Source organism: Tamandua tetradactyla, chromosome 9 (assembly GCF_023851605.1).
Source record: "Tamandua tetradactyla isolate mTamTet1 chromosome 9, mTamTet1.pri, whole genome shotgun sequence".
NCBI lineage: Eukaryota > Metazoa > Chordata > Mammalia > Pilosa > Myrmecophagidae > Tamandua > Tamandua tetradactyla.
This window is the reverse complement of record NC_135335.1, coordinates 81825247-81839017: the sequence shown is the minus strand read 5'-3', so window position 1 is coordinate 81839017 and position 13771 is coordinate 81825247. Positions and strand designations below refer to the sequence as shown.

The following is a 13771-nucleotide window of genomic DNA, read 5'->3' as shown; positions in this document are numbered from 1 at the left end:
TAGCATATCCTTTGCAGGATAAGTTGCATGGGACAAACCCCAACATTAAGGGCTTGGCCTATTGATTTGGTTGTCCCCACTGCTTGTGAGAGTATTAGAGATTCTCCAAATGGGGAACTTGAATATTTCCTCCTTTTGCCCCGTTCCCCCAAGGGGACTTTGCAAATACTTCTTTATTCACTGCCCAAGTCACTCTGGGATTTACTGGGGCATCACACTAACCTGGACAAACCAATAAAATCTCACCCCCTAGTCAAGATTTCATGTACTTATAATGTCCAACTTAACTGAACATACAAGTTAAATTAGGAAATGCACTACCAAAAATATAAATTTTGCACCAAATAAACATCTCTCCCTTTAGTATCACCCAGAAATTGACATTTTAAAATATGGACAATATACTTTACCCAGTCTTCTAGTACACCTTAGTCCTATCCAGATCAGCTTTATTCATATCTCTAGTTGAAGTCTGGTCTCTTTCTCAACTTTTTAAACAGTTGCTATGTGGAGTTCTGCTCACTTTCATAGCTTCAGAGCTCTAACTCCGAGTCTCAGGTACCACATTAAGTGCCCAAAATTTCTGGGAAAGACCATGTTATATACAATCAGCTCAGTATCTCAAAATTTAGAATTAACAGTTACACCTCCTGGATATATGTGACTGCTGTAAGAGCTTACAATCTAGGACCTTTACAATAAGCCCTAACCTGATAACCCCTGCTCTCGACTTTAGTTCACCGAATTTTTTTTTTTTTTTTTTTTTGGCTTTTAACAAGGGGAATTTAATAAGTTGCAAGTTTACAGTTCTAAGGGCGAGAAAATATCCCAATTAAAACAAGTCTATAGAAATGTCCAATCAAAGGCATCCAGGGAAAGATACCTTGGTTCAAGATGGCCGATGAAGTTCAGGGTTTCTCTCTCAAGTGAGATGGCACATGGCGAACACAGTCAGGGCTTCTCTCTCAGCTGGAAGGGCACATGGCGAATATGGTGTCATCTGCTAGCTTTGTCTCCTGGCTTCCTGTTTCATGAAGCTCCCCGGAAGGCATTTTCCTTCTTCATCTCCAAAGGTCGCTGGCTGGTGGACTCTCTGCTTCATGGTGCTGCAGCATTCTCTGCTCTCTCTCAATCTCTCTGAATCTAGTTCACCGAATTTTTATATTATAGTTAGTCCATATGATTGAGACATGATAATATTTATCTTTTTTCCCTGATATTTCAGTCAACATACAACTCTTAAGGTTTCTTCACCTAGTTGTATGCCTCACAACTTCATTCCTTCTTGTGGCCACCCAGTAGTCCATTGCATGTATACACCATTGTTCCCTTTTCCATTCCTTAATTGTTGTACCCGTAGGCCCCCTCCATTCATTGTGGATCAGGGACACTGCTGCCATAAACACCAGTGTTGCAAGTGTCCATTCATGTCTCCACACTCAGTTCCTCCAGGTATATAATGAGCAGTGGGGTTTCAGGATCATATGGCAACCCCACCCCTAGCCTCCTGTGGAACCACCACACTGCTCTCCAATGGGCTTCACCTCTCATTTCCCTACCAACAGTGAGTAGGAACATCTCTTTCTCTGCATTTTCTCCAGCATTTCTCTCTGTTCATTTTTAAACAGTTTTATTCACATATTATACAAGCCAGACTAAGTGTATAGACATGTGTAGGGCAGTAACTCTTTTTTATTTTATTTTATTTTTTTAGGGCAGTAACTCTTGATTAGATTATCTCCACAGAGATGCGGTGTGCCCTTTTGATGGTGCTGTGACTCCACCCATTCAGGGTGGGGCTTGATTAGTTTACTAGAGTATTTTAAAAAGGGGAAACATTTTGGAGAAATTTCAGATGCACATGCTTGGAGAACAGTTGCTTCAGAGCTGGCAGGGACATAGATGTGTGGGTATATAGACACAGGCAGAGCCCAGCAAATGTAGCCATGTACCTTCCTATGAGATGCTATGAAAGCCAGCCCTGGAAAAGCAAATTGAAAAATCCCCACAGGAACAGAGGCTGAAAGCAATGGAGCCCAGGAGCAAGGGACCAGCAGACACCAGCCACATGCCTTCCCAGCTGACAGAGGTGTTTCAGATAGCATCAGCTTTCCTTGAGTGAAGGTAACCAGTTGTTGGTGTCTTAATTTGGACATTTTCACAAGCCTTAGAACTGTAAACTTGCAACTTACTAAATTCCCTTTATAAAAGCCATTCCATTTCTGGTATATTGCATTCCAGCAGCTTTAGCAAACTAATACAGTGAATACACAACTATGTGATGATAAAAATAATTGCATGTGGTAATGAACCATGTGATGATACTGGGAGCCTTCGATTGTATGTTTTGGATGGATTGTATACTTTGTGACTATATCTCAGTAAAATTACATTAAAAGAGAGAGAGATTTAAGGGTGTAGGAGTTACTTGGGAGTCCTTCATGTTTCAGAGAGTATCAGGCGTTTTCCCAGTGGGAAAGTTTAATAATTCCATATTTCCCTCCAATCCCTTAAAGGACTTTGGCACTGCTTTTTAATTATCTATCCAGCATACTCTGCAATATATCCAAGTATTACATTCAGCTATGCAGAATTATAAGCCCTCATTCCCATTCTGGGCTCCATATGTTTAAGTTGTTTAAATGGGCTATCCAGACAGGTTGTGTTAGATTATGTGCTACAGAAAATTTGGGTTTTGTACAAAATAAAGCTCTCTTCCTTTGGTCTCATACAGTAGGTGAAGTTCATTATTATCCTTTACCCCATATTCTGATTTACCTTACTTCTTACTAGATCAGCTTCCTTCTTATTTCTAATTGAAGCCTGAGCTTTTTTTTCGGTCTCTTTAACAATTGTTGTATATAGCAGTGCTGACTTTCAGAGCTGTAGAACTCTAACTCTGAATCTAAGGTTTCATACAGGTATCCAGAATTCCAGGGAAATACCAGGTTACATGTGTATAACACTGCATCTCAAAATCTAGAAATAACATTTACAGTTCCAGACTAAATATGACTGCTATAAGAGCTTACTCTCTCTCTATGTATATATATACAAACATACATACATATATATATATATATATATTTTTTTTTTCCATCAAGCAACTTATTTTTCTGTGCTTGTGTGAAACAACAATGACTTATCTGAAAGGCTCTTCACTAGAACCAATGATCACCAAAGCCCTCAAGTATAGACATGGGCAGATGGCCATCTTCTGACTCTCAAAAAGAAAGAAAGACAATAATATTGAAGTTAGGATTTATATTCCTCAGGAAACAGTACTCAGTAAACTGAAGAAATTGTGAAAGAGGAAATACAGAGTTAAAATGCAGAAGCTAAGAAACTGATTTCCAGGAACAATTCAGCAGGGAAGTCTTTCTGGGGCCTGGTGTTTGCTGGTTGAAAGAGGTATCAGAAATACTTGCTCCAGGGTACAGGTGGTCTTTGAGATCACTTCAGAAGTCCATCTGTTGGCCGAGGTCCTTCTCATCATTGCTGCATTCTAAAATGGAGAGTGAAGCTCCAGAGGAAAAGCCCAAAGCTCTCAACTTTTTGATGACTGATTACATCTCTTTACTTGTGATTAAATATTTGAGATCTTCTATTTCTTCTTGAGTCATTGTAGCTTGTTCATGTGTTTCTAGGAATTTGTCCATTTCATCTAAGTTGTTTAGTTTGTTGGCATATAGTTGTTCATAGTATTCTCTTAATGATTTTTTTTTAATTCTTCAAGAACCTTTGTAACAACCTCCCTCTCATTTCTGATTCTGTTTATTTGCATCCTCTGTCTTTTTTTCTTTGTCAGCATAGCTAGGGATACATCAACTTTATTGATTGTCTCAAGGAATCAACTTCTGGTTTTATTGATTCTCTCTATTGTTTATTCATTGTTGTTCTCCATTTCATTTAATTCTGCTTTAATCTATGTTTTTTCTCTTCTGTTTGCTTTGGGGTTAGTTTACTGTTCTTTCTTCACTTCTCTGGGTGAGAGTTAACTCCTCAATTTTTGCTCTTTCTTCTTTTTTAATATGTACATTTCAGGCAATAAATTTCCCTCTCAGCACTGCCTTTGCCACATCGCATAAATTCTGATATGTTGTATTCTCATTTTCATTCCTCTCCAGATATCTTGCCAGTTTGTCCAGCAGTTTCTTCTTTGATCCACTCATTGTTTAAGAGTGTGTTTTTAATCTCCATATATTTGTGAAAGTTCTGGTTCTTTGGTAGTTATTGATTTCCAGCTTCATTCCATTGTGATCAGAGAGACTGCTTTAAATAATTCGAGTCTTTTTAAAATTTATTAAGAACTGTTTTGCTCCCCAGCAAATGATCTATCCTGGAGAATGTTCCATGAGCACTAGGGAAGAGTATACATCCTGGTGTTTTGGAGTGTAACGATCTATACATGTCTGTTAGGTCTAATTCATTTATCACATTTTCTCTCTTTCCTAATTGATCCTCCATCTGATTGTTCTTTCTATAAAAGAGAATGGTGTATTGAAGTCTCCCACTATTATTGTTGAAATATATTGGAGCTTTAAAGGAAAACTGGGTGATCTGATTTGTGATATAATTGAAGAGGCACTGGACTTTGATTCAGGTGTTGGATTTCCAACTCTCTCAGGCTTATGAACTGCATATGAGAGGCCAGCCTCTTAGTGTCTCTAATCTGTTTCCTCATTTGTAGAAAGCCTTAATATTGCCTGTCTTACACAGTTGACAGGATCACTGGGGAATCAAGGAGAAACTGGAGCTGGAGGGGAGGGGCGTGCAGAGGAGATAAACACTTTATAAGAAATCTATGTCTACTAATAAAGAACTTATCCCTGGGTAGCTAATAAAGAGGTCCAGAAATTAAACTTGTGCAAAAATGTTTGCAACTCATTTTGATTCTACCTTCTCTGCCATCCTTTTTCTCTTCTAAACCCTCACTTGGGGAGGTGTAGTCCGGTCCCCATGCTAACCTCTGTTCAGGACCAATTCCTGACTTTAATTAATAAATGGATAGGCAGTAGGATGGAGTTCTCCTCACCACACATAACTTTCTATAGACAAAATTCAAAATAACAGTCATGACTGAACAAAGTTTTTTGAACACAAGTCTGTTAATGAGAAGAACAGAATTTTATGTGTGTGTATGCCTGTATGTGGTAAGATTTTGTTTAATTAACATTCAAAGTTTGTGTTTCCTATAATCAAAATTGATGGTAAACACTCATCTGTTAATGCTGATCTGTTTTGAGATATTACATATGACATCAGTTGAGCATATTCATTGCTTGGAATGGGATGGAGTTTTGACTGGCCAATACAATACCTTGCTTCCCAGAGAATATGCTCAGAAGTGGTAATTCTACGGCTGTTTAGATGACTAACCCCAGAACTCGGAACAGTTTACACTGAGCTCTGCCTGCTAAGTAACGTGTATCTTATTTTCATATAGGTTCCTGTGTTCCTGCTTTTCTTAGATTGTGTGTGGCAACTGGTGCACCAGTATCCCCCCGCATTTGAATTCACAGAGACTTACCTGACTGTTTTGTCAGATAGCCTGTACATACCTATTTTTAGCACCTTCTTCTTCAATTCACCTCATCAAAAAGATACTAACATGGTAAGAATCCCTCTCTGAAACCTGCATATAAAAGAAGTTCCCTCTCAAGTAGGTTGTAATAATATTGATGATAAAAATGATACTTGATTAGCACTGACTACATGCCAGTCACTGCTGTAAGTACTTTCCAGGTATTACTATTTAATCTTCACAGCACCCTATTGAGCATGTATTATTATTATCCCTGAGGAAACTGAGGCACAGATAGGATAAGTAACTTGCCCAGGCCACATAGCTAGTCAGTATTAGAGCTGGGAGCAAGTGTTGAAGCTGGGAACTTAAGCAAAATTAAAAATTATAAGACAGCTCATACCGTTGGCCTTCTCTGTTTACTCTATCCCTTGAGTTACTATGTAAAGAGAATGGAGAAGAGGCAGAGCAAAGAAGCTAGGCTTTTGTTTCCATTTTTAACCTCATTAGTCTCTCCTGAGGCTGTACTAAATCTCACTGGTTTAGACCAGCCTTCTGCTAGCCTTGACCTTCCAGTAGGAATTTTACCAAACTCCACAGTGAAGTGGGAAATATTGAACTTGGGCTTCTGAGTCAGGCAGCCCTGTTTTAGATGCCGACCCTGCCACTTATGGGCTCTGTGACCTCAGACAGCTCATTCCACTTTAGGTCCCTCAGCTTCCTCAAATGTAAAACTGGAAAAATATTACCTACTTCACAGGCAGTTGTGAAGCACCCAGCACAGTGGCTGGCATATGATCCACCAGAAAATAAGCATACTTTTTCCCTCCCACCTGCCCCACCTAAAGCCTTTAGTGAACAGCTGCTGACAACCACAGCCTTTAAAATTGAAATGCCAGTGAATGTTGTCTCAGGGCAGGGTGCCCTTCGTTGTGCTGTCTTTCAGAACTAAGTGTTTGCTTTGCCCTGGCCCTCCCTAGAAGCCATCGTGACCTGTGCTTGTTTTGGCAGGGTAGGGAAAACCAGGATACACAAAGCAAGCCTTTGAATCGGCTCACCGTGTGGGACTGGTCTGTACAGTTTGAACCCAAAGCCCAGACGTTGCTCAAAAACCCTCTTTATGTGGAAAAGCCAAAACTGGACAAAGGCCAGCGAAAAGGAATGCGTTTCAAGGTAAGATGTCCATGTAGCTAACTCCCCCTTCATCTTTACAGAGACACCCATGTATGTAAGGATAAAGTCACATATGGAGTAAGTGTGTCAATGTATGATTTGACTTTTTGAAACCATCTGCAGAGTCGAAATTTTCAACTGAAAAATTCACAGGGTGCATAAGAATTCTTTGCTTTTGGCAAATCAGCCTCTTATCTTGTCTTGATGAGACATGGCCATTTGCTTCATGTCACTGAAGATGCCAAAATAGTCATGCTGACTGAGACTGTGCATCTTACCCTTGCTTGTGTATATGGTTAGTAGACTGAAAGGAATTGATTGTATGGATTTTATACATTATACAAACGTTCATGTTATTAAATAGCAAGATTCTTCTTAATTAGATGTACCCATCAATCAGGGGTCAACAAACTTTTCTGTAAAGACCATACAGTCTCTGTCACAGCTCCTTTACTCTATAGTTACAGCACAAAAGAGGCAGCAGGTTAGAATTAACCTACCAGCTATAGTTTACTTATTTGTGCTATAAATAACAACAAAGAATTATTTAAGTTTGCCCTCAGATGTTTGTTCCTGATTTTACCAGTTACAAAACCCCAAACTTCTTTAAATGATACATTTGAATAGCATTTCTTAGTTCTGTCTTCTGGCCCATAATTTCTTCCCCACAGACCCCACAAAGAGGAGAGAGTAGTGGAGGTAAACTCCACGTCACTGTGTTTTGCTATCTTTACCAACTTGCTTTATTTCTGATCCTGTCTGGTCTTGAAGAGTTCAGGGAGCCTGACCATTTCAGATGTGGGAATTAGTTCCATTTTAAGGAGGATTGGGGACCTCAGTGAGCCAAAGCCAAAACTGCGAGCTGCTAAATACCTTAGAATTACCACTTTGCTCTTTCAAAGAGCCTCAGGCCCACGGCAGATGTTTCCTTTTCTAGTTCAACTTCTCTTTCTGCCGGCTACACCAGAATTTCCCGGAGCTCTGAATAGCTTGTCCAGAGATGCAGCGAGTTGTGCCCCCTGGTGGCTGTAAACACGTATCTCATGATAGCTAGGTGAGGATCCCAAAACTATCTTGTGCCAGGGTGGCTAGGGACCTCAGGGCAGCTAGACCTAACACCCTTTTTATAGGCGAGGAAGCTGAAGCTCCACTTTCTAAGACTGGATTTCATTTTTCTCCCCAGACCCAGTTTTTCAAAGTGCACTTCATCCTTGTAGATAGGGGCAGATGACCTAGAGCATTGTGGGAGATGTTTGAGTCTAAGGTTTAGAGTATCTAAGATACTGTACTCGATAAAGCAGAGTTGGGCCTGGGGCAAGTAGGAATTATTTTCTGAGACTCAGAGAAGTTGATACAGAACCTGGCATCCAGTGTGCACTCAGTGATGTTTGATTTCCATCTGCATGCCCTGGTCCTCCTGCCCTGCCTGACTCAGTGTGGCCACTATGGAGAGGAGAGGCCGGCCGGCTCCAGGTCTTCTGAGAAGGAGAGTGAAAAATCATTATCTCTATAGTTGTGGTGTTAGGAATGATTTTCCTTTCTTCTTCATACTTCGTTAATCTCTTTTCCGTAGCAAAATATTTCCTTTATAATGAAACACCCCCCCCCCCTCTTTTAAAAAAAAACCACTGGCAGAAATATGTTAGAGAATTATAGGACTAGCTTGAAAATAAATTTTAATCTGTTTTTAGTTTGAATGAGCAACTTAGGAGCAAAAGAATTGCAGAAAAACAGGTTTGTCTCTTTTTACTTTCTTCTCTGGGTACTGGGGAACTCTTCTGAACTCTGATCCTTTCCCCCATCTTCACAGTCCTTTTACAGTGCAGCCTTGCTTTTGCTGCAAAAAGAATTACTGGGGTTAGGGAGTGGGAGCGGGGACTTGAATGCTCATACATTTCTACTGTATGCAGTTGGTCAAACAAGGATGTCTGACTACCCTAGTGGGTTCCTCACATTCTTTTTGCTTCCACCTACCTCTGCTTTCTTTGGCCCCTGAAATTTTTATGACTGAGGCTTATACTTGCATCAGGTGCCTGATAACCTAGCCTACACGTTGTTATTTCACTAAAGTGATAGGATCTTCAGGTAGTCATCACTACTCTGCTTAGGTGTTCAGACTGCTATTCAAGCCAATGGCCATAAAATTCTGCTAAAAAGAAACATTTTACGCCCTTCAAAAAATGAACAGGTATCACCTCCAAACTCCCCTAAACCATCCACCTATCTGAAGTTAAACTTGTCTTTCAAGAGTCCTTGTGTACGTTTCTACTTCTATGAGGGGAAGTAGTGAATTAAAAGCTTTACTTCACATCATCCCTCAGCTTTGAGCACAGCTTCCATTTGCACCTGGTTTCACCAGTCTGGTTATGAAGACAGGGTACATCTAATATTTGCATCAGATGAGTAAATAAGAAAATGTCCTCTCTGTATGTTTTAGCATCTTAATGAATTTGCATTGACTTAGCAATTCTGATATCTCTTGACACTTGTTAAAACAGGGTTATGCCCCTTTTTTTGATGTTAACAACTATAACTGCGCCTCTTAAATTAACCAGAGATTTTTTGTTTTTCTCTCAAAGCATCAACGACAACTTTCTTTGCCACTCACCCAGTCTAAATCATCTCCTAAAAGAGGGTTTTTCAGGGAAGAAACAGATCATTTAATTAAAAATCTTCTAGGCAAGAGAATAAGCAAACTTATTAATTCTTCGGATGAGCTGCAAGACAACTTTCGAGAGTTCTATGACAGCTGGCACAGCAAACCTACTGACTACCATGGTTTGTTGTTGCCTCACATAGAGGGGCCAGAAATCAAAGTCTGGGCCCAGCGGTACTTGCGTTGGATTCCAGAAGCCCAGATCCTAGGCGGTGGCAGAGTGGCCACTATGAGCAAACTCTTAGAAATGATGGAGGAAGTTCAGAGCTTACAAGAGAAAATAGATGAGGGACACCACAGGCAAGTGGTCCTCCAGGCAGAGGCCCCCGCCCTGCTAAGGAATTCTGCCCGCCTGTCCTCTTTGTTCCCTTTTGCTTTGCTCCAGCGGCATTCCTCTAAGCCTGTCTTACCTACTAGCGGTTGGAAAGCTTTGGGAGATGAAGAAGACTTGGCCAAACGAGAAGATGAGTTTGTGGATCTAGGAGATGTGTGACTTGTTTTTACAGTTATTGTGAAAAAAGAATGATGAAGATTGGGAAATGAATCAGACACATTTGATCTCTGGAGTAGCGTGCAGCGCTGAAGCTTGGTGTTGGCGGTGTCATTAACCCAGTGCTGCGTTGGAGTAAACCTGGGCCTTCAAGGAAGGAGCTGGTTCTCATTTCTTTTTTTCATGGTCATGAAAGACTATGCAATTAAAACCATATCTCTAGTATTATTAATTGAAAGGAACTACTACTTGACCAAAATAGGATTGTAACTATTTTCTAGTGATGCGTAAGTATTATACAGAACCTGCAGTGGCTGGTATACTACTAGAAAGGACTTTGGTAAAATATTCTTCGACTTGATACTTTCTTCAGATCCTTTCTGTGCCATGGTAATTTATCCAGTCCTTGGGAGTAGTAAGTTTCTCTATTACCCATCTCAATTTAGAGCAAGTTCAGCTTTATGTAATATTTGTATAGTGATTTAAGAGTCAAATAGAGGTATCAACATGTAAAGTACCATTTAAGCAAATTGTTTTTCCTTTCTATGTCTTCTTGCCTGTAGAAAAGCTGGGATAATTTCACCTGTATACCTCATCTTAACGTTTCAGACCACCCTTCCTCCTTCATAAAGTGTATCAGTTTGTGTGGGGGGGGGTGGACTAGCCAACCACACTGCTCTTCTTTATGAAAGGACAGCTCTAGGACCTTCCTCTGCCTGCTCTACCTGCCACCATCCCTCCCAGCCATCCTTGCCTTGGTGTACATAATCCCAGTTTCTTGCTGCTAAACCCATTGGTTAAACTGGGGGAAACGCTTCAGTTTCTTTTCTATAGAAGCTTCTGTTCTTCTGGAGTCTCTCAGTATTTGAAACTAATTGCTCTCCCTTTTTCTAGCAGATGCCAAGGCCCAATCATTTGCATTTGTGGTCCTTTATAGGAACCCCTCAGATGGTTTACTTACATTGTCTGTTACTTTTACAGACTAATAGGGTAGGATCATTTTTGAATGTGGCTTTCATAGGAAAGCAGTTAAAAGTATAAACATTAGAAGTGATGATTATCATATAATACCTCAGTGATTTAAAAAGCCATAGAAGAAACTTGATTATGCCTGATAAGCTTCTTGGATCTGCTGTCAAAATGATATATATATATATTTTTTTTTTTAAGCAGGAAATTCACTTTGTAACAACCAGTTTTTTCATTCTTAATGGAATCCTGTACATCCCATGAGGGGAGGGAGAAAAGATTTCATGTTAGAATGTTTCAAATGGAGTATTTGCCTTTTATATGCCTTTGGTCTCCCTTATAGATCCCAGGTTGAATATTAAATGTTTAGAAAATTTTTCAGTTGCTCAAAGGCAATAAGAAATCTTGAAATGATTGACAAAGTGGAGTTTCTGTTTGCACTGAACTGTCTTTTGTACAGTAAATTGTTCTGCTGTTCTCCTCACTCAGTGTTAACATGCAAGCCAGGTTGGTCTGTCCAGATGGCAGATGTTGAGGGGAGGGCAAGTGGCATACATTTGGGGGCCAAACACATGTCAAGTCTTGGTTGCCTTAAGAGTCTTACTAGTGAGGTTGGTGTTAGGCTTGCAATAGGGATTTTAAAAAATAACTAGTGTTCTAGCTACCTTCCACATGCATACTATGGGCCTTCTTAACTAGCACCGATCTCCACTTCCCTGCCCCATTGCCTCCCAAATATACTATGGAGCTGACTATTTTTGTCACCATATTATAGCAAGAATCAGTCTTAGGATCTTAGTAATTTTCGTTCCAGAAATGCTTGATGTTATGCTTTACACTCTACAAAGTATGGTTTAAAGGCACAAGGTCATGGCTGTTGTCACAGCAGTTGAATGTGCATTGAAATATTTTTCTATGATTTTTAAAAAATTACAGTAGAAAAGTAAGCTGTTGTAACATGTAAGGTCATGACAATTTATGTATTTATATTTGAAGTCAGATTTCTATAACTTGTATTTGTGTACAGAAGCCTTACTTGGTTTATATATTGTGAAATTTTTATTCAAGATTGAGATGTGGGTTATGTTTAACGGTCAAGGCTGAAATGAGACTTTAAATGCTGCACTGTGCAAGTTTGGAAATGTACATTAATTTACTGTATATAATATCTTGTTTGTTTATACCTCTAAGTTTTTACACTGAAGATAAACTAGCTTTAATTAAATTCAGACTTTCTTTTTTTATTATTATTAAGGAAATAAGCTCTTGAACTAAATCTGTATAAATGTGCTTTTTATTTTCTGGATGTACAATGAAAGTTTATACTCATATGTCACTGCATCATATCTGACTGCAGAAATTAAAGCACAATTTGAAAGCATTACTGTTTATTTGGCATTTGCTATAGCGCATGGAATAATTACTTACATTCATTCAGGAAGTATTTCTAAGCACGTACTAGGTGCCAAGCAGTGCTCCCGGAGCCAGAGATGCAGCGGTGAGTAGGTTAAGGCTCTACTGTCATGGAGTTGGCATTCCAGTGTGTGCATATGAAAGGATTTGGTGGAGGTGAAGGGGGACCAATAAACAAACACGTATAGTTTCAGGTAGTAGTACAGTGCTATGGAGAAAGGTAAAATAGGGCGGGAGGCCCCATAGTGTGTCTAAAGGAAAAGAGTTTTTAAAATCCCAGAAATTAAATGTTGCTGCCTGCATTTATAAGGATATATAAAACTAGAATTCTATTATTTTATTGTTTGAAGAGATTTGACTTCATTTAAACCATGAGAGATGGAAAAGCCTTCATTTTCCTCCCAGAGAGGATAAGTGAACTAGCACGATGAGGTAGTTTAAGATAATTTTTCTAACTATTTTGTTTAACACTTTTAGATTGAGAACTACTGTTGTTTGAACTTTTTTACTCTGCAGAGCTTTCTCTTTCCCTCGGGACAGAAGAAGGCTCCCACTCCTCCACTTGTGACTCCCATCCTTTCCTGCCTGGCCAGGCCCACCTTCGATTGTCTAGAAAGCCAGTTCTGAGACATCCCTGGAGCTACTGAGCCCTCATTGCCACCGTGTTATTCTCAGATACTTTAGTTTTGTGATACTATTATTAAGTTCCCAGGTAGTAGCTATGAACCTGTAGTTTAGCAGCTTCCATTCTTATTTCCCACATTTGTTCAGCTGTTGAACTTTTTTTGTGTACTCACCTATCTCTCACTCTCGATTTTGCTTGTTCCTAAGTTTTCCAGGTGAGAGTAGGGGTGAACCGTGGGATTCATGGGGAGTAAAGAGTGAGGCATTTTCCATCTATTATGAAATGGAGTGAGGAGTTCTGCTGAGAACAGACTCCTGGCTCCCCCCGTGTGCCTCATGTCACCTCCTTTGAGTCCTTGAAGGGAACTGGGGGCAGAGGAAGCCTGTTTTCTGAGCACCTCCTCTGGTTGTGGTTAAAATTGCTCAATAGGAGTATGGTCTTCTTAGCTGTGGTCATGTCCTGCTGTGGCTCTGGAGCATCTGTAAAGCTGTCCCTGGGGCAGGACACGTTGGGGCTGATCACTCAAGGATCCCTCTGTCTTGCTGCAGGTACAGGGTCTGTAGTGACTCACGGCCCTCCACAAAGGCCCTTCCAGTGACACCCTCCGCAACACAGTAGGTCTGCACATGTGCACCCACAATACCACCCTTAAAAACATGAGGACGCAATGTGCCGTGGATTCCAGTAAAACCAGGATGTGTCCAAGTGCTTACACATCAGTATGTCGATAACCAGGTCAATCAAGGGTAATACAAAATAAATGTTTTAAATATTATTTATATATTGAAGGGGGAAGTAATGTGTTCGAGTATGATGGTTTTGTTTTTAAAAAATACGAATATTTTGACCTATTTTGTGCTTAGGCCCAGGTTCTCTTTTTTTAATCCTCTTTTTTTAACTGTCTGCCTTTAGCAGTTAAAG

General features: G+C 39.9%; 1 protein-coding gene across 2 annotated transcripts in view; it reads left to right on the top strand.

Annotated features, from left to right (window-relative positions):
- The window catches only part of MTMR12 (myotubularin related protein 12), a 105501-nt gene extending 92143 nt beyond the window's left edge, over positions 1–13358 (top strand). The window contains exons 14-16 of one of the 2 annotated variants that reach the window (XM_077116914.1): positions 5447–5614; positions 6536–6697; positions 9277–13358. In XM_077116914.1, coding sequence (XP_076973029.1) covers positions 5447–5614; positions 6536–6697; positions 9277–9846 — 900 coding nt within the window. In that variant the 3' untranslated portion in view covers positions 9847–13358. The remainder of the gene's footprint in view (positions 1–5446; positions 5615–6535; positions 6698–9276) is intronic. The other variant, XM_077116915.1, reaches the window with a different exon arrangement.
- Positions 13359–13771: the final 413 nt, after the last annotated feature.